We start from the raw sequence: 21,719 nt of genomic DNA on the forward strand, positions 1-21,719 counted from the left end.
TAACTCCGCTGGGGTGAGACTCTCCAGCCATTGCTCCATGTGCCCCTTCTCTTTGCTGATTTTATTCTGTATCCTTTCACTGCAGTAAACAACTGTGAGTCCTAGAAAACCATCCAGGCTGAGTGTGGCCTTTGGGACCCCCAGTAAAAAGTATGGTTACCCAAGAAAGATAAATCCCAAGCTAGTAGTAATAAGGCTCGAGAACCAACATGATAAACATTTCAGAATCTTCAAAAGGTGTAAGAACCGTAAGAACAAGGTACTGCTGAGAGAAGTGAGAGGTGGGGGTGGCTAAAACAGGGCTAGATAGAAGCTGTTTTGAGAGCTGTTTATTAGTTTACTGTGGACAGTTCATTGAAGATAATTTAATCTGTCTCATGTTTAAAAAGTACACAGAATTTATTTCTGAACTGAGCTTCATACAGTGTAGATTTAGACTCTCTAGAAAACAGATTTAAATTAGTGCTGAAACTGTGCTGTCCTTAAAAAATGTTCCCAACGCTAAAATCCCCTATTGTGTATTACTGATTTTTCATAAAATCTTTCATGCTTCTTGAGTTAGGAAGATAGCAGAATTACTTTTCGTAGAGATGGAGACAGAGCCAGATTCACTGGAGAATATCAATCTGACTGATAATAGTGAGAAAAAAATGGGTCAGAATGTATCAGAAGGAGTAATAGAATATCCCAGGGAAGAAATGAGGAGAAAGAATGGTGCTTACATTGCTTTCATCTGCATTTCTTAAGGATAGTAACAGTTTGAATCAGGTAAGCGTGGTGGTGATTACTAATGGTAGCTTAAAACTTGCTAATTCTATAGTTATAACAGGAAAAGCATTAGTGTAGTAGGAAGCCCTGATTTCCAATCCTTCTAATTTCTAGTGTAGAAATTTTGTTCTACACAAAATCTATGACTTCAGTTCATTATCTGAAAAATGGGGATGATACATATGAGGCTATTTCAATGATATAGCAAGGAAATAATGGTATTGTGATTGTTCTAAAGTTTACACATGAGAAAAAAGCCAGAGAGAAGAAAATCCTAATTTTAAGAGATGTTCTTCTTTTCTTTTTTTTTTTTTGTGTGTGTGTATGACTAAAATAATAACAATAGCTAACAGTTGAATCTTACTATGTTCTGGTCCTTCTATCAATGTTTTTAAAGTATTATTTCATTTCATCTTCACACAACCCTATGAGGTAGGCACGAGGTCCATTTCACAGATGGGAAAACTATGATACAAAAAGGTTAAGTAACCTGATTACAGTCAGTCAGCAAGAGTACAAAGAATAAGGACTCGTGTCCAAGTTCTTAACTCCATTATTCTTCCCTATCCAATGCTCTAACTGTATCCTTCCAGCCTTTACTTTACAAAACCAAGAAAATCCACAACCCATTTAGAACTGTAGGTCCTTTAACTGTGACTGATTCTCGCCTATTAATTCATTTCAAGGAATACATTTATGTGTAATGTTTCCACCAAGTAATCATATTACCTTTTCTACTTCAGGCAAAAGTATTTCCTGCTTCTGCTGTGTACACACACTCTTTCTACAATGACCTAAGTTACTGCTTCTAAGATCGGCTGTTAAAAGTCCCATTCTTTCGGGCTTGGCGCCTATACCTCAACTGGCTAAGGCGCCAGCCACGTACACCTAAGGTGGTGGGTTCGAATCCCCAGCCCGGACCCGCCAAACAACAATGATGGCTGCAACCAAAAAATAGCCGGGTGTTGTGGCGGGCGCCTGTGGTCCCAGCTACTTGGGAGGCGGAGGCAGGAGACTCACTTGAGCCCAGGAGTTGGAGGTTGCTGTGAGCTGTAATGCCACGGCACTCTACCCAGGGGGACAGTTTGAGGCTCTGTCTCAAAAAAAAAAAAAAAAAGTCCCATTCTTTCCAGAACAGATTTTTTAAAAAATGCCAATTAGATACTTAATAGTCTCAACATGAAGCCTTTGCAAAGTGAGAGAAAGGATACCCAGGCCTCCTGTCCAATCAAAGACCTAAAGTGGGGCTGTAAAAGTTCTTATCCTCCGTTGAGGACACTATATCATCTTAAAGCAGTCCAAATGATGGGATCACTAACTACACAGTCCTATATAATAGCTGAGGAAAGAGCACACACTTTTAAGAAAATATTTAAGCATTTCTATATGCTGAGAGACTAGAGCAGCGGTTCTCAACCTGTTGGTCGTGACCCACAGGAACTGTATTAAAGGGCCGTGGCATTAGGAAGGTTGAGAACGACTGGACTAGAGGCTGGAAAAACAAATGGCAGAGTGTGATTAATATGCTGATGAAAAATGGCAGCTATAACTGAATTGTAAAAAGCGAGAACATACAGATTTGAAGCTACATCTTTTCTAGAAAAAAGATAATCTCTATGCTCTAAGTAAACTACATTTTGATTAGTTTTAACACAGTATATATAACTTTAATTGGTATCCAGAATTCACAGACTTAGATCTCAAGACTAGATTTAAGACAAGAGTATTTTTTTTTTTTTTAAAAAAGATGCTCAAAATCTAGGTTGCTTTATTAGTATATTAGAATTAAATGGGTCTTAGATGTCATGGAGACTAACCACTTTACAAATTAAACAATTGGCCAGAAAAGTAGTGATTTGGCAAATATTATTTAGCCAAGTAGAGCATAACTAGGACTAGAATTCAGGACCCCAGCCTTCTAGTTCAGGGCTAACAATGAAATTATAGTATCGTAAACGTATCTCAAAGTTGTAAAACGGGTAGATTTTGAAAAAGTTTGTCTTTATTTAAAACAAATTAAATGACAAATTCCACATTAAGTTAGAGATTCTGATTTTGTTTATGGATATGGAAAGAAGGAAATCTGCAGTGATAGAGTACAGTTTTTATTTATTTTTTAAGACAATCTCACTTTGTCACCCTGGGTAGAGTGCTGTGGTGTCATAGCACACACATAGTAACCTAAAACTGTTGGGCTGAAGAGATCTTCTTGCCTCAGCTTTCTGAGTAGCTAGGACGAAGGCACCTGCCCCAATGCCTGACTAGTTTTTCTATTTTTAGTAGATATGGGGTCTTGCTCAGGCTGGTGTCAAACTCCTGAGTTCAAGCAGTGCACCCATCTGAGGTCCTCCCAGAGTGCTATGATTACAGGTGTACTTGAATTCTCAGTCTCTATTTAAAAATATTTCCCATTTTAAGAAACCAAATTTCTGCTAATGTGGCTGTCTTCTTTAAATATGTGCTTTCTGAATCACCATGACTCCCTCCTCTCTCTCAGATAGTCTAGGCATTTCACTTTAGGATGCCTGTGTTAACATAAGTGCCTTTTTTTTTTTAGGGAATAAAGTACCTAAATGGGAAAGGAAAAAGAAAGGGTAGAAAAGTTCTACTGTGAAATTATATACTTAGGGAATTCCACCCCTTAGGATTTTTGTTTCTTGAGACAGTCTTATTCTGTCACCCTTGGTAGAGTGATGTGACGTCAGAGCTCACAGCAACCTCAAAATCTTGGGCTTAAGCAATCCTCTTGCGTTGGACTCCTGAGTGCCTGGGACTACAGGCACCTGCTACAGTGCCTGGCTATTTTTTTTAGAGGGATCTTGGTCTGGCTCAGGCTGGTCTCAATCTCCTGAACTGAAGCAATCCACCCTTCTCAACCTCCTGGAGTGCTAGGATTACAGGTGTGAGCCACCTGCACCCAGCCTCCCTTAGGATAGTTTGGATATGGTGAACAAAAACTGCATTCATTTAATATTTGCTGAACACATAATACATTCCAGGCACTAAATTAGGTGCCAGAGATACAGCAAGAAGGCGTGGTCCTTATTCCTATCATGCTTACAATCTAGTAAACTTACACACAGAAATCACACAAATATTGGCTCTCTGGCCCTCCCGTTCGTTAGACAGCCTCCTCTTCTAGCGCAGCGCCAGCCGCATCACCAAGGACCCGTGGTGAAAGTGAAGGTTGAAATAAATGGCTTGGTAGTACTGGGCACCTGATCACCAGGGTTGCTTTTAACTCTGGCAAAGTAGATATTGTTGCCATCAATGACCCCTTCATTGACCTCAACTACATGGTCTACATGTTCCAGTATGATCACCCATGGCAGACTGCATGGCACAGTCAAGGCTGAGAACAGGAAGCTTGTCATCAATGGAAATCCCATAACCATCTTCCAGGAGTGAGATTCCACCAAAATCAAATGGGGCGAGGCAGGCGCTGAGTACATTGTGTGTCCACTGGCGGCTTCGCCACCATGGAGAAGGCTGGAGCTCACCTACAGGGGGTGCCAAAAGGGTCATATCTCTGCCCCTTCTGCTGAAGTCCCGATGTTTGTGATGGGTGTAAACCATGAGAAGTATGAAAATAGCCTCAGCATTGTCAGCAATGCCTCCTGCACCAACTGCTTAGCCCCCTTGGTCAAGGTCATCCATGACAACTTCGACATTGCAGAGGGACTCATGACTACAGTCCATGCCATCACTGCCACCCAGAAGACTGTGGATGGCCCCTCTGGGAAGTTGTGGCGTGATGGCTGTGGGGCTCTCTAGCACATCATCCCTGCCTCAACTGGTGCAGCCAAGGCTGTGGGCAAGGTCATCCCTGAGCTGAATGGGAAGATAACCGGCATGGCTTTCCGTGTCTCCACTGCCAATGTGTTGGTTGTGGATCTCACCTGCTATCTGGAGAAGGCTGCCAAATATGATGATGTCAAGAAGGTGGTGAAGCAGGCATCGGAGGGGCCCCTCAAGGGCATCCTGGGCTACACCAACCACCAGGTTGTCTCCTCTGACTTCAACAGTGACACCCATTCTTCTACCTGTGATGCTGGGGCTGGCATTGCCCTCAGTGACCACTTTGTCAAACTCTTTGCCTGGTATGATGATGAATTTGGCTATAGCAACAGGGTGGTGGATCTCATGGCTCACATGGCCTCCAAGGAGTAAGAAGAGCTCCCAGACCACCAGCCCCAGCCCCAGCCTGAGCATGAGAGGAAGAGAAAGGCCCTCAGCTGCTGGGGTGCCCCTGCCTACTCAGTCCCCCACCTCACTGAGAATCTCCCTTTGACACAGTTTCCACACTAGACCCCCTGAAGAATGAGAAGGGCCTAGGGAGCCCCACCTTGTTACGTAACATCAATAAAGTTCCCTGAATTCAGCCAAAAAAAAAAAAAAATCACACAAACGTAAAATTCCAACTGTGCAAGTGATTTGCAGGAGAGGAGCAAACTGCTCTGCTAGTCAGTAATTTTGGAATCTTATCTACTTGGATAGTTGGATGAAGGCTTCCCTGAAGAAGCTGAGAGTTAACCAAGCAAAGAAGGAAGAAAGAATATGCTAAGCAATGGAAAAAGAATATGGAAACGCTTTGTAGCAGAATAAATATGACAAGTATGAAGAGTTAAACAAATGTTTTAGTGTGGCTGGAGTGGTGAGGAAGGACACAGTACGAGATGAAGCCGGAACCATGAAGTGCCTTGTAGAACGTATTAATGAGTTCTCTTAATGAGTAACTAGAGCCATGAGAGGCATTTGGGGTTGGGGATTTTACAATTTTTGTTTTAGAAAAGATAATTCTGGCAAAATTGTGGAGAACGGACCTGCGGGGACCACAGGATACAGACACAGCCATTGGAAGGCTAACTGCCATGGGTAACTTGAATTAGGTATTGTGATGGAGAGACGAGAATGGACTTTAGAGATGTTAGGAGACAACACAGGATTTGGTGATAGACAGTATGAGGTATGAGGGAGACAGCAGTATCAAGAATGACCTAATTCACAGGTTTCCGAATTATATAAATAACTGGATAGCAGTGCCAGAGTCACTGAAATGGGGAACAAAAGAGGACAACTGGGTTTTGATGAAGGCTAGGGAGAGAGGAGAAAAGATCATGAGCTCAATTTGGGACGTGTTGAATCTGGTGCTGCAGACATCCTGAAATAAATGTCAAATAAGAGTAGAATCTGGAGGGCCAGACCCAGAGGAGCAGTCTGGGTTAAACTTGGGAGACAGGAGGCTGGGCGTGGTGGCTCTTATCTGTAATTGTAGCACTCTGGGAGGTCGAGGCAGGTGGACTGCCTGAGCTTAGGCGTTGGAGAGACCAGCCTGAGTAAGAGCAAGACCTCATGTCTAAAAATAGCCAGGCCTTGTGGCCAGCACCTGTAGTCCCAACTACTTGGGAGGCTGAGGCAAGAAAGTTGCTTGAGTCCCAAGAGTTGGAGGTTGCTGTGAGCTGTGACACCATGGTACTCTACCAAAGGTGACAAAGTGAGATTCTATTTCAATAAATAAATAACAGCAAATCCCAAATTGGAGATAGGCATGTGAGTCATTTGCTCTTGGTGGTATATCATGAAAATGGATATCAACACTTGGGAAGAAGAAGGGATTCTAAGCTTTAGAAAACCTAAATTTCTTCAGAAATCTCAGCCTCTCTGATGGCAAGACAGAGGCTGACAAGCTTGACAAGAACTTGTGAGATAGCAAAAAAAACCAACAACAACAAAAAAATAGGAGTATGTGATTCAATGTGTTAGCCAATAGAAAAGTGTTCAGGAGAAAAATATGGCAAGTCAGTTTTGCTGAGAGATTTGAGTGATAACTAAAAAATATACAGTGAACTCACTGACGTGAGCCAAAGTAAACAGCTGTTTTGTGGAGTGACGGGGCAAGGGCAGATTAGAGGGGCCATGAAGTGAGAAAATGGTGACATGTACATGGTCACCTCTCAAGGAGTCCGTTAGGAAGAAAGTACGGGTAACTTTGGCTTTATCAACCCTCTTTATTGTGTTTTTTCTATTTTATTACTCTTTACATTCATCTCCTTTTGCTTGTTTCCTTAAGATTACCCTGTTGTTCTTTGTGTAATATAGATGATTAGCTTGTTATATTTCAGCTTTTTATCTAATATAAACATTTAAGGTTCTACACTTCACCTCTGCATGCCAAGTTAGCAGCATTATTCAAGTTCTGATATGTAATATCTTTATTCTCATGTTGTATTTACTAAATTCCATTGAGAGTTCTTCCTCCATACATATGTTCAAAAGTATTTCAAATGTTTCTTAATGAGCCTTTACAAGTTATTTTTAAAAAGCATGTAGTTGATAAAATCCCCATTCTTCGAACAACACTACATACCATACACCTATTCTGAAGATTTTATATAAATTATATAATTTAATCTTCACAATAATCCCACAAGGCAATAATATACTATTATTATATTCTCATTTTTATAAATAGGGAGATAAGCACAACAAAGTTAATAATTTATACCCAAGTAACTTGATAGAGCTGATCAAGATGGAGCTGCCCTTTTCATATCTTCCCCACTTTAGCTTTTATTTTTAGAAGAAACTGCAAACAAAGCCTAAAATTTGGAGAGATCAATTTCATTGGGGTATAATTTATGTATAACATACTGCAAGCATTTATGACGTACAATTCTAAGTTTTGAGAAGGGTATGCAACCTATAAACCCATAAAATTGTCACGAAAAATGCACAATATTCCACACCCACTAAATTTTACCCTGGGCCTTTTATGTAAATTCCTCCTTCTGCTCCAGGCCCCAGGGAACTAGTGATCTACTTTTTATGACCACAGTTTGCACTTTGTAAATTCAATATAAATGAAATGATAATAGCTAATATCTGTCTGGCTTCTTTTCATTCAGCATACTGATTTTGAGATTCATCCGTGTTGTCATGTCAGTAGTTTGTCCTTTTTAACTGCTGAGTAGTATTCCTTTCTATGATATACCATAGTTTGTTTACTCACTTTTGATGAACATTTGGGTTAATTTCAGTTTGGGGATATTGTGACTAGGGTTACTATAAACATTCATATTCCAGTTCCTGTAAGATATGCCTTCATTTCTCTTGGGTAAATATCTAAGACTATAATTGCTAGATTTTTTTTCCTCAAGTTTTTTTGTCATTGTTTTTGGTTACCCTGGTGGAGTGCTGTGGTCAGCCTAGCTCACAGCAACCTCAAACTCTTGGGCTCTAAAGCTCCTATTGCCTCAGCCTCCCAAATAGGTGGAACTACAGGTGCTTGCTACAACGCCCAGCTAATTTTTCTATTTTTAGTAGCGATGAATCTTGCTCTTACTCAGGGTGGTCCTGAATTCCTGAGCTCAAGGAATCCACTGGCCTCACCCTCCCAGAGTACCAGGATTATAGGTGTGAGCCACTGTGCCCAGATGTTTTTCTTTTTCTGAGACATGGTCTTGCTATGCTGCCCAGGCTGGCCACCAGCTCCCACCTCAGGTGATCCTCCTGCCTCAGCCTCTAGAGTACACTGGGCCTTCCAGTATATGCCATCACGCCTGGCTCCTATAATAGTTAGATTTTATGAGAGATTTATGTTTTGCTTTTGTAAAACTGCTAAACTGTTGCCAAGACATAAGTAAACTTTACATTACTAGCATTAGTGTAGGAGTTCCAATGAATCCACATCTTTGCCAACAGCTGGGAGGGCCAGTCCTTTTAGTCTTGCTAGCTGAAGTTTTGTGGTTATTCACTGTGACTGTAATTTTCATTTTCCCAATAATATGAGCATCTTTTCATATGCTTCTTGGCCAATCATGTATCTTCTTTTGTGAAGTTTAAATATTTTGTCCATAAGATTTTGTGACTGAGTTCTAAGAATTCTTCATATTTTCTGGATATATATCACTTTGCCAGATATGTTATATTTTCCCCCTGTCTGTGGCTTGCCTTTTCTTTTTTTTTGTAGTTCTTTTTTTTTTTTTTTTTTTGGTTGGGGCCGGGCTTAAACTCATTACACTTTTTTGTTTCCTAAGAAATCTTTGCCTCCTGTAAGAAAACAAAGATTTTCTCCTATTTTCTTTGACAAATTTTAATGTTTAGAGTTAGGTCTAGGATCTGTATCAAGTACTAGGGGTGTCCAACCTGTGGCCTGCACAAGGATTACACGAGGACTGTTTTGCTTGTTATCTGTGGTGTTGAATATCACAAAAAACATGCACAAACCTCTTTTTTGCTCATCAGCACTCGTTAGTGTTTGGGTAGTTAATGTGAGGCCCAAGACAACTCTTATTCTTCCAGCGTGTGGCAGAAAAGAAAAAAGGTTGGACTTCCCTGATAGATTACATAGTATGAGGTAAGAATCAATGTTCATTATTTCCCATATGAATATCCAATTATTCTAACATTATTTGTTGACTAAACTTTCTTTTCCTCACTAAATTACCTTGGCACTTTTGTAAAAGCCTCAGTTGACTATATAAATGTGGGTCTAATTCTGGATTCTCTATTCTGCTCCATGGATTTACATGTCTTTTTTCCCCAGGATTACACTGTCTTAATTACTGTAGATGTAAGTCTTGAAATCAGGTAGTCTGATTCTCCAACTTTGTTCTTTTTTTACAAGAAGTATTTCCATATAAATACATGTTTTTCTTACAAAAAATATTTTTGTATTATTTTTACAAAAAAATGTATATATATGGAAATACTAAGCCTATATGGAAACACTGAACACTGTGTCACACTGGGTACAGTGCTGTGGCATCATAGCTCACAGCACCCTCAAACCTCTTGGGGTCAAGCAATCCTTTTGTGTCAGCCTCCTGGGTAGCTGTGACTACAGGTGCCTGCCACAATGCCTAGATAGTTTTCTATTTTTAGTAGAAGCAGGTCTTACTCTTGCTCAGGCTGGTCTCAAACTCCTGAGCTCAGGTGATCCACTTGTCTTGTCCTCCCAGAGTGCTGGGATTATAGGTGTGAGCCACCACGCCTGGCTGTATTTCCACACATATTTTAAAATCATATTGGCGAGTGCTACCAAAAAACCTGCGAAGATTTTAATAGAAAATGTATTGAATGTGTAGATCACATTGGAGAGTCACATCTTTAAAATGATTCTTTTAGGCTATAGTTTTTCATCTACTTAGGCCTTTAATTTCTCTCAATAATGTTTTCAATAATGTAGTTTTCACTACAGAGGTATTGCACATCTTTTAATTTTTGCACTATTGTAAATGGAATTTTTATATTTCATTTTCCAGTTTTCTTTCAGTATATAAACAGTTACATTGTGCAAGCTTGTTAAATTCACTTATCAGTCTTATAGTCTTTAGTATTACAGATTCAATACGATTTTTGACTTTACAATCGTCACCTACAAATAGAGACAATTTTACTTCTAATTTTTAAGCCAATCATGTCAACCATGTCACCTACAAATAGAGACAATTTTACTTCTAATTTTCCTTCTCGTATTGCAATAGCTAGTACAATGTCGAAGTACTTTGTCCTAGAAAATGTGTTTTCAATTTCTCTCCATATGTATAACATTAGGTGTAGGGTTTTTTGCAGATGCTTTTAATTAGACTGAGCAATTTCTCTTCTATTGCCTTGTTTTTTAGAAGTTAATTTTTTTAAAAAATCACCTATGGCTGTTGAATTTTGTCAAATTCTTTTTTGTGTCTGAGATGATCATATGATTTTTCTCTTTTTACACAGCAAATATGGCTTATTACATTTAAGTTTTTAAATTTTATATATATATAAAAATTTTTATTTTTTTAAGATAGTCTGTTACACTGGGTAGAGTGCCATGGTGTCACAGCTCACAGCAACCTCAAACTCTTGGATCAAGCCATCCCCTTGCATTGGCCTCCCAAGTAGCTGGGACTATAGACACCTGCCACAACGTCTGACTAGTTTTTCTATTTTTAGTAGAGACAGGGTCTCACTCTTGCTCAGGCTGGTCGCGAAATCCTGAACTCAGGTGATCCACCTGGCTTGGTCTCCCAGAATGCTGAGATTATAGGTATTAATCACTGTGCCCAGCTGATATTACATCTTTGAATATAAAACTTATTTGGTCATGATATAATAACCTTTTAATATATTATTTGATTAGATATGCCAAAGATTTTTTTTTAACATGTATCTTTATAAAAAGTATGTAATTACTTTTCATAGTGCCTTTGTACGATTCTGGTAACATTCAGTTCTCACAATCATCCTATGGGGGAGACATTATCATCTACAGTTTCAGAAATAGCGTTAGAGGCACAAAGGAGGCAACTGGCTCTTGAGCCAGAAGAGGCAACTTGCTCAAGATCTAATGGCTGGTAAATGGTTGAATTGTGCTCTTAGCCACTGTCTGATGGCCTCTAATTTGTTGAATGTTGCTTTAATGTTCCAGTTATGTGGTCAATTTCTAAAAGTGTCCCAAATGTTAATTTAAAAAAGTATACCCTGCTTTTCAATATGGTGTTCTATAACTGGTCATTTTTTATTATATCCATACTGATCTATATCATTATTTGCTTGATCAATGACGTATGTTAAAATTTCCAGTAAAACATTAGGTTTTTCTCTGAAGTTCTATTAATTTTTGTTTTCTTTTGGTTAACATGGCACAGTCTTTACTACTTAGACTATACTTTTTCTCTTATCCTTTACTTGTATTAAGAGAGGCGCTTGTAAATAGCATACAGTTGAACTTGTTTTAAAATGAAGTATGGAATACTTTATGCCAGAGTTCACCAAGTTCATGACAGTGACCGGAATATTTTATTTTTTAACTTTCGTTCTATATTAATTTGATCTTTCTCAAGGCTTTTTGTGGTGGTTAACTTCTTATAAGTTCTACTCTCATCCTACCTGTCATTTTCATTTCCTCCTCATAGTTTGAAAGTTACATGCTTTTCTTTTGAAAGGCATGGTCAAGGTAAAGTTTAATCAAACACTAGCACCTTAGATACAATGTCTATACTCCTCCAAACTCCTTAGGATCTTACAATACTATAGCCCTATTATTTTGGCTTCCTGACTCACACACTATTATACAGGATTTTGTTTTCTCAATTTCCTTATTCCTATAAGTCAGAAGTTGTTTCATCCATCTAAGTTTAGATTTACCAACTTATATAACATTTTTCTTTGCTCACCATTCTTTCCTGTACTTTCGAGCTTTCTACAATTTACCCTTTAGATTTTTCTTCTTTTTAAGACAGTCTCTCTCTGTTGCCCCAGGTTAGAGTGCCAAGGCATCAGCTTAGTTCATGGCAACCTCAAATTCCTGGGTTCAAGTGATCCTCCTGTGTTAGCCCCCTAAGTAGCTGGGATTATAGACACCTGCCGCAATGCCTACACATTTTTCTATTTCTAGTAGAGACAGGGTCCTTGTTCTTGCTCATGCTGGTCTTAAACTCTTGAGCTCAAGTGATCCTCTCACCTTGTCCTCCCAGAGTGTATTTACAGGCATGAGCCACCATGCCCAGTCTAGACTTTTTATTTTTAAGGCAGAGTCTCAGAGCTGTTGCCCTGGGTAGAGTGCCATGGCTTCATAGCTCACAGCAACCTTAAACTCTTGGGCTTAAGCAATTCTCTTGCCTCAGCCTCCCAAGTAGCTGGGACTACACGTGCCCACCACAATGCCCAGCTGTTTTTTTGTTGCATTTATCATTGTTGTTTTAGTTGGCCCGGGCCAGGTTCGAACCCGCCAACCTTGGTGTATATGGCCTACACCCCACCCACTGAGCTATGGGTGCTGCCCCCAGTATAGATATTTTTCTGAGGATCAGTTAGTAGCAGACTGTTTTTTGTCTTAAACATGCTTTTATTTCACCCCTATTAACAGTTTCATCAAGGGTAGAATCTTAGGTTTCAGGTTACTTTCTTTCAGTGTCTTGAAGATGTTTTACTGTCTCTTGGATTCCTTAGATGTTAAACAGCAACACTTTTTTATTCTTTTGTAATATCTTCTGTCTAGTTGCTTTAAAAAATTTTTTTTGGTGTTCTGAAGTTTCATTCTGTGATCATTTCCACAAAGTCTGCCTTGGAGTGACTGAGCTTTATGATTCTCAGTCTTGTTGTCTTTCATAAATTAGGGTAAACAAACTCTCAGTCTATCCCTCTGAGTAACTTCTCTCAGGTTTCAATTAGACATATGTTGGACCTGCTAATTATATCCTCATTCGCTCTTAAAAAGATTTAAAATATGATCTATGGGTTATTTCTCTTGGTGATTTTTTTTATGAGATCTTTCAGTTCACTAATTTCTTTTTAACTGTTCAATCTGGAACCATCCATTTCAGTTTCATTTTCATGATGATTAGCCAGGCATGGTGGCTTATGCCTGTAATTCTAGCCACCGCAAGTAATCCTGCCTGCACTAAGCATGAGGATCACTTGAGGCCAGGAGTTTGAGACCAGCCTAGGCAACACAGAGAGACCTCGTGTCTACACAAAAATTAGTTATTTCTAAATGTGCTAATTTTGAGTTTTATATTTTAAGTGTTTAATTTTCTAACTTACATAAGTGAATAAGTATTTTATGCTATGTATTTGGTAATTCTGGTATCCACAATCTTTGTAGTAAGATTCCCTATGACTGTCAACGTTGAGCTCTTGTTTTGTATTTATCAGGATGCTGGGTTTAAAGTACATTCCTCCACAGATGATTTGGGCTTGGTCCTTCCAGGTACTTGAGGTTGTTATCAAGCATGTTAACATGTTATCAAGGCTGCTAACATTTCACATTGGCTCTGCCAACCTCCTCACCCTCCGGTCACAAAATTGGAGTGATGTGAGCTCAGGCTTCAAAGTTGTGTGAGAAAAAGCGTGTTCCACATTCTTAGGGAAGATTTTTCTTTCCCCAATTTGTAACCCTTTCACCCAAGCCAAGACAGAAACAGTCACAAATCCCATTATCATCCTCTGAGACGTTATTTTCCTAGTTCATGGACTGAAGGTGTACACTTAAAGGATTCTAGTATTATGCTGGAGGGGATGAAGTCTTTAAAGAGATGTCCCCAAAGGTAGAGCCTGAAATATCATCTCCCTACACCTCTAATACATAAAATTAAAATCTGGATGGTAGGCTAGCAGGAAGCACCTGATATCTACTCTCACTCCCAAACATCTGTGGTATTTTATCATTCTACATTTGCTTTTTTTGTACTTTCTAGCCTTTCAGGAATTTCCTTACTTACCAGTTCAATCAAGCATTGAAAAAGATTAAATACTCTCTGTAGCTTTGTTACGGATTTCTCTGAATCTCTGGTCAGCCAGATGGCCCTGGCATTTACTTCTTTGAACTAGAAGGTAAGTTTGGCATGATGGCTTATGCCTACGTGTATAATTCTGCTACTCTGGGAGGCTGAGGTGGGAGGATTAATTTAGTCCAGAAGTCTGAGGCTGCAGTGAGCTATGACAGAGCCACTGAATTCCAGCCTGGGCAACAGAGTGACACCCTGTCTCTAAAATTAAGTAGGAAGTTAAGAGTCATAAGCTGTGGATAAAGGGAGGAAAAAAGGGTTTGCTAGACAATGGAAAAGGTGTGAACTAGGGTATAATGGGAAAGCAAGTTGGAGGACACTAATAAGCAAAGACATGATGGCATCCAAGAAAGCTCATGGTATAGGAAGAGATGACCTGACAGACCTCAGAGCACTTGAGCTATATAGTATTCTTACATCTAGTACATATTAGCCACATAACCTAGGAAAAATTACACCCCTCTTCCACTTATTTCATGGGGATTGTGAAGGTAATTTCATAAAGTGTTTTGAAAATCAATATATAATTATAAGGCATTATTATGTCTCCTGCCATAGATGTTTATCTGAAACTCTGGCCTCACAAATAGTCTCAGTAAAAACAAGAACAAATTAGTGAACAAAACATTGCTTAGTAGATTCAGATAAAAACAGTTTATAATCACAGTTATGGATAAAAGTCAACACTGAACTAATCCTCTATTTCCATTAAATAGTAGCTGATTCATGATATGAGACTTGTTTTATAAACTTTTCTATTTAGTAGAATTTGTTGAAACAAAATTAGCAAAGCCCTAATTAATATGGGCCATTTGCTGACATAAATAGTTTTGTTAAGCAAAACTCTGTTCTATAAAATCTTTTAGGCAGAAAAGATTATAGACAGTGCATAAATAATTTACCTCAAATGTCCATTGAAAAAAAATTAACCTCCACATACTAGATGGCTAAATATTTTCCGGATCTTTTATATTATTATTCAATATTATATCATCACCATTGTTGTAATTGCTATGGGATTAAAAATATGATAAAATAACTCATCCTCAAGGAATTTCCATTAGGTGGTCAAAGTGTTACGTTTTGTGGGATATCACAAAACATAACAAAATCAACGTATCTATAAATTGAATTACATGTTATTGCAAGTGCCACCCATATTTTAAAGACTATATCCATTAGCAGAGATAATAACAGCATCCATGAATGTAAGAGTTAAGGTTTTGAATTTAATTTTCCTAACTGTTTTGGCATTTTGATTAAGTCACTGTATTTTATCCTGATTAAGCAACTGGCGCTCATATTACAAATATAAGGAAAAAGTATCAATATGTTGAATATGAACTCATTGATTCTCACATGTATCACAATACTCCAAAGATGGTGCACTTCCAACTGTTGTTTTAAATACTTCCACATGTTCTGATGGTGAACAGGATTAGTTTTACAGAGTGAGGTCTTCTCTGGTAAAAGTACAAGAGTGTGAACCCTTTTATGGTGAAGTTCATGTTCTACTGATCTTGTCAGAAAAAGTTTAATATACATGCTTTTAAGTTTAGTGCAAAGGTTTTTTTCCTCCTCCTCTGCTTGTAGGAGGCTAAGTATGAGAAGCCTAATTGTTTCAGAAAGAGCTACTATCCCTTATTGATTCCATTTCAGTGTAGTCACCAAAGCAAAGTTGTTTAGTCCTTAACTTTTCAAAAGCATGGTGAGTTTTAGAACAAAATGTGTTCAAAGTAGTAATAGTTAACTTTGCAAACTTCATTTTTATACTGCTCCAAGGTTCTTTATAACTAGGTCCTTAAAGTTACTTTAAACTAGTTAGAAATAGATCAACAAATGCTTTACACAAAAGAAAAATGGAATTTCTATTTAATATGACAGATAGTAAAGACAAGTTAGTAATTAAGCAGCACAACTTGAAAAAAATATAGGAGCTTTTAGTTTAAAAAATTAAGTATCAGGGCGGCGCCTGTGGCTCAAAGGAGTAGGGAACCAGCCCCGTATGCTAGAGGTGGTAGGTTCAAACCCAGCCCCGGCCAAAAACTTGCAGGAAAAAAAAAATTAAATATCGGGTTAAGTTTTGTATTTGTCACCACATAGCCTTTCCCTACCACTGGGCTATGATATGAAGAACTTTCTAGGAAAAGCTTTATTAATTTAGGATAATTAATGGGAAGTATATTTCTAATTGCCTGGAATTGAGATAAAAATTTAAATTCCAATACTATTAAAGTCAAGTTCCCATGGATTTTCTCTAATGAACAGGGAAGTGATTCCTGGTTAAGATATCTCCTTGGGGCAGCCAGATAGCTCACACTTGTAATCTTAGCATTCTAGGAGGCCTAAGCCTCATTTGAGCTCAGATGTTTGAGACCAGCCTGAGTAAGAGGGAGACTCCATGTCTTCTAAAAACACAAAATTTAGCCAGGCATTGTGGCAGGCACCTGTAGTCCTGGCTACTCAGGAGGCTGAGCCAAGAGGATGGCTTGAACCTAGAAGTTTGCAATTGCCATGAGGTAGGCTGATGCCATGGCACTCTAGCCTGGCAACAGAGTGAGGCTTTTGTCACAAAAACAATAGTTAAAAAAAATTCTTTTTAAACAGATTTTCCAAAAAGTTGCAAATCTGTTGTCTTAAGTACAGTTATGTGTCCTAAAATTGTTAGTTTGATTATAAAAGGACAAGGATAGACTAACAATCCATACTCATTTTAGGAGACACTGCAAAAGAAAAAAGCTTAAGCTCAACTTTTTCCCATGTTATATTTTTTAAGTTAATAGACTTTTATTGCTTTTAAAAAAATTACATCACACAAACAAAAGATTCTTTTAACAGAAAGACTTTCAGACTTTACTTCCTCATGGGGGGAGCATGGGGGAGACACAGGGGGGCTTTATCTAAGAAATGCAATCAGTGTAACCCAATTCTTTGTACCCTTACAGAATCCCAAACAATAAAAATACTTCGTCACTAGCTTGCAATACTAGCAATCAAAAGCCTGAAGACTCAGTCTAGATAATGTGTTGTGTATTTTGTACTGTAGAAGCATACTTTCAGAATTTTGAGCTTAAACATAGCTGCTTTTCCCCTATAGTGATAGTGTTTAGCCACTTTGTTTACCTTGGGATGAGAGATACTGACTGGGAGAGTCAATGGGAAAATTCTCACATCTTAATCTGGGTGGTGGTAATGTACAGTGTATGTAAAATCCCATCTAGCTGTTCGTTTAAGATTGTGCACTTTATGGTGCATATATACCTCAAGAAGTAAAAAGAGTATTTACCTACTTTATGAGATGTCTACCAACTATTTTATGATGAATCATTAAAATGATTTTGTAAGTCAAAGTATATCGGTGAAACCAAGTTATCTGATGTTCAGGGCACAAAGATTGCTAGTCACTTTCAGGTAAATTACATCTGAAGCTAGAGTAAGGCTTCAGGGATGACAAGTCACTAACATCCTTTCAGAAATGGTGGCAGGAAGAATACAACGTTTAACTATAAAGAAGTGTGATAATAGCTTTAAACAACTGGAGGATCAGAACATCCTCAGATAAGTGACATAACTATGGCGTGATTATCTGATTTATGATTACTCATATTTTTATTTTGCTTCTTACTGTTCAGGCTTTTGTTTACTGTATTGTTTAAGCTCCCAAAGAATAGAGGATAAAAAAGAATTTAAGTTAAATTAGTTTTGTCACTATTTCAACTGTTGTTTTCAGTGAGCTACATAGCGGCTACTGCTGTGCTTTTAAAATTATGCGTTCTACTTCCTATTTATTAAAAGAGAAAAGAGCTGGTTTATGAAAAAATATAAACACTTAATTTGCCTCAAATGTTTTAACTTTTGCTTGGAACTACATTAATTCTCATCACCTCCAAAAGCCTTTGAGAGGATTAGCTACACAGACCAATATTGTTCTATATTAGTCAGTATTAAGCATATGATGTCACCTTGTTTCCTCCCTTCCTCCAGCTTTTCTTTTTTTCGGGGGGGGGGGGAAGGGAAATTTTGTCGGGCTATTCTGAAAATCCTGTGGCTTAAACACCACAAGCTGACACAGATGACTGACACCTTCCACTCCCAAACCTGTTTGAAATGGGTCAAATACCTAAGCGCTGCAGAACAATGCAATCCACCAGCAATTCCCCATCAAAGAGAAAGGGGGTGTGATTAGGTTCCAGATATCACTGCAAGTTACTGCAAAAAAACAGTTTGGTTTGCTCCTGCAGTGGGCACGGATTAAGCTAGTATTTTCTCTCTTCTTTAGCGCCAAGAAACGCTATGCTGTAAGAAGCAAAATAAATCTCCAAAGCCTGCAGCATCAGGACTCACTTTACAGGCTGCCCGGAGACCCTCCGCTGCCCCTCGGCCTCGGTGAGCGACCACCCGCCCTGCCGGGCGACTATCGAGCGGAATTGGCGTGAGACTTCTCGAGCCCCAGGAAAGGAGATGCGAGAGGGAATAGAAGCTTCTAAGAAAAGCAACGCAGCAACAATAGCGGAGCAGCAGCTCCGCGGTGACGTAATGGCTGGCGGCGGGCCAGCTCCCGCGGAGCCACCGCGTCCCGGCGCCCGGCCTCCCTCCCCGCGGCCCGGCTCCGGCGCGGCCGCCGGGGCTGCTGCTCCGCGCGTTGGCACTTGGTCGGTGCCACCGACGCCTCCCTCTGAGGCCCAGGACAGTGAACAAAGGGCTGTCCCGCCGTCTGAAGTGGACGGCTCGCACGTACTCTCCCTCGCCCGCCACCCCGCAAGCACCTCGGCAACCGAGTCGACTCGCCGCCTAAGTTCAGGGCGAACACACCGGCGCACGCCCGCGCGGGCCCCGGTGCGCCTCTTCCTGCCCGCCCCGGCCCCGCCGGGCCCCGCGCGCCGGTGCTCCCGCCTTACCTCCGCCAGGTAGAGGTTGAGGAGACAGAGCGTGGAGAACTGGAGGCAGGAGGGGAAGCAGTAGAGCAGCCAGTGGGGGAAGAAGTGCAGGTGAGCGGGCGGCCGGAGCAGGGGCAGGGAGCCGCTGAGCGAGAAGGCGGCGGAGAACAGGGTGGTCCTGAGCGCTGCCCACAGCAGACAGAGGAAGAGGCAGAGGCTCTGGTAACTGAGCCGCCGCTCGCGGTACAGGAGCAGCCGCCACAGCTGCAGGTAGGCGAAGGCGAAGAGCGCGGCGTAGAGCACGGCGTGCAGGACGCTCAGCGCCAACTGCACGGAGCCCGGCACCGCGGCGTCTGAGGCGGCAGCGACGGCTCCTCCGCCTCCGCTGCCCCCGCCGGGCGTCGAGGGCTCGCGGCCGGCCGCGGGGGCGGCGGCGGCCGCCGGACCCGGCACGGACACCCTCATGAGGGGGCTAGGGGGCTGGCGACGGAGCGCGGGAAGGAAGGGGCCGGACTCGGAGCCGCCGTCGAGGGGGAAGACTGCCCCCTTACCCCCCACCCACCCCTGCCTCCAACCCCAGGAAGCGCCGTGACGGGACCCGGCGTCCCGCGCAGAGCGGCCGCGGTTCCCCCCGACCCCGCCTCCTCCCCCCACCCCCCGGGGGTCTCGGCTCCTCCTGCTGCGGCTCGGCTCCGTAGCTGCAAAAAACAACTCTCGGCTGGAGACAATCAGCTGAGAAACCCGAGCATTTGAGGCGCTCGCTCCGCACTGTGGGCTGGCGCCGATTGGCTCATGCGGGCCCGCCCCCTGAGCGCCGTGTTCGGAAGGCCACTGGCCACAGAACCGGTCGCTCGGGAGTTCCGAGATCTGATTGGGTGTCCGCTTTGCCCGCTTTCTCCCTCCCTCTCCTCTCCACCCACGCCGCTGATTGGCCCACCTATTGCACCTCCCATTCGCGCCGGCGGGAGTACAGTCTGTCGTCAGGGGCGGCTCTCGCCCCGCCCACCGCACTTCCTATTGGCTGGGGAGCGCCTCACGTAGGGAGCACGTGGAGAAGGAGGAGCTTCACGAGGTGTTTTTGGCCCCGGAGGTTGGCTTCGCTGGCCGGTGGTGGCCGCTGCCGGGAGCCCAGGGGCCCTGCGTTCTCGCAGGTGGCCGAAGCGGTTCCCTGCTACTTGGGTAGCTCGTCACGGCCCCGCCTTCCGCATCCTTCTCTGTGGTTCGTTGGCGGGAACGGTCGACCGTGCGGCCTGGAGGACCGCCGGGTCCCTTCCCGCAGGTGGTACACGCAGGTCTCGGGCAGGTAGGTGGCGGCGCGGATCCTGCCTGCAGAAGTGGGGTTCAGACCCAGAGGGTTTTCTCCAGCTATGGCCGCACCCCCCAGCCCAGGAGCCTGGTACTGCACGCCCGCATTGGCCTTGGGCCCGGAGCGGCCTCACCCAGAGTCTGTTTTGCTTTTGTCGCTTCGTGAGCGCGGGAAACATGTGAACCCTTTCCGAGGCGAGGGCAAGGATGGAGGCGATGGGTAAACCGAAGCTATTAAGTAAAAGACCCTGCGTAGGGAAATAAATGTCCCCCAGGAAGAATAGTGTCAGCTTACGTTGTTGAAACCATCTCTGAATTAGCGCTTCCTTGAAACTTAAAATTTGGGACCATGATAGGGCGTACGTTTAGGGGAAAAGGCGGAAACAGACCTGCAGGTGTTAGATGGTTCTCTGGAGAGGAAATAAGAGTGGTCCGTGTGCCTTAAACCCTACAAGTCTGGAATGCCTATGCTTGGGGCATATTGCTGATGGTGGCGCTGCGCCTGAGCTGAGAGAACATGAATGCTATGTTACCGGATTGCTGCAAACAGTCCAGGGATAAGCAGACCTCCCTAATGTGTATTGGACCGACGTGTAACATTTGTTGGCTTTAAAAAAAAAAAATTGGTAATAAAATGAGCAAAATAGTGCAAAATGAAGAGGAAATAATTTGTGTTTGGCATGTTACAAATTCAGTATCCTACATTTACTGGAGCAGTCAAGACCCAGCCTTTCCTACCTCACCATCCTTTGTCCCCTGCTTGCTCAGGAAGAGTGTTGCTCTCTTTGGACTTTAATGTCTGTTTTGTACTCCAGATTCTGAAACAGTGGTTCACCTGGGTGCCAGATGCTGGTGTGGTTTGAGTTTTCTTTACAGGTGTGCCGGCAAATTGTGATAAACATAGGAGCCTGGCACTGTGAAGGGACAGTGTTCAGATGAAACATTCAGAGCAGTGCAGTGGACAGAAGTTAACAGGCCTCATCCAACATCTGTGCTCATGTTTATTGAAATTTAAGAACTTCACCTCCTGGATTCTTAGAGAATGCGGTCAGGGCAGTACACAGTTCTCTTCAAATAGGGAACAAGTGCTTGTGACAGCAGTGAGGTAATTGATTATAGTCGTGTGCTTAAGCACAAAATCAGAGTTGTTTTAGGCACTTGTAAAAATTGGGGAGACCACATAGTCTCTGGCATAGCCTATTTTTGTATCTTCCATAATCAGGGAGATGCAAATTTTAACTGGTGAGTAGACTTTTTACCCTAAAGGGGTATTTCTTTTTCTCCCTATTCTCCACTTAAGATGATAGTAAACATCCAGATAATAAACTCATACTGATTTTAGGTCTTTGCCTATGAGACTTTCCCCCCATATGTCAGAACAAGTCTGGATGGCCTCCTCCTTTCTACTTCCCTTTTCTGGGGATGAGTGTGGGGAGTGCAAATACAAGTGTTAAATAATAAACTGTATTGAGATATAATCAACATTTTTTTTTTTTTT

At 41.6% G+C, this 21,719-nt stretch overlaps 2 protein-coding genes across 3 annotated transcripts in view; one reads left to right on the plus strand and one right to left on the minus strand.

Moving 5' to 3' along the window:
• GPR137C (G protein-coupled receptor 137C) overlaps positions 1 to 19,381 on the minus strand; it is a 63,800-nt gene extending 44,419 nt beyond the window's left edge. For both annotated transcript variants that reach the window (XM_003792141.2, XM_023514476.1), the window contains exon 1: positions 18,938 to 19,381. In XM_003792141.2, coding sequence (XP_003792189.1) covers positions 18,938 to 19,381 — 444 coding nt within the window. The remainder of the gene's footprint in view (positions 1 to 18,937) is intronic.
• Positions 19,382 to 20,048: 667 nt separating this feature from the next.
• Positions 20,049 to 21,719, plus strand: part of TXNDC16 (thioredoxin domain containing 16) — an 81,314-nt gene continuing 79,643 nt past the window's right edge. The window contains exon 1 of the mRNA XM_023514489.1: positions 20,049 to 20,219. The gene's annotated coding sequence lies outside the window, so the exon portion shown is untranslated. The remainder of the gene's footprint in view (positions 20,220 to 21,719) is intronic.

Source organism: Otolemur garnettii, unplaced genomic scaffold (genome assembly GCF_000181295.1).
Source record: "Otolemur garnettii isolate 467f Iridium unplaced genomic scaffold, OtoGar3 scaffold00054, whole genome shotgun sequence".
Lineage (NCBI taxonomy): Eukaryota > Metazoa > Chordata > Mammalia > Primates > Galagidae > Otolemur > Otolemur garnettii.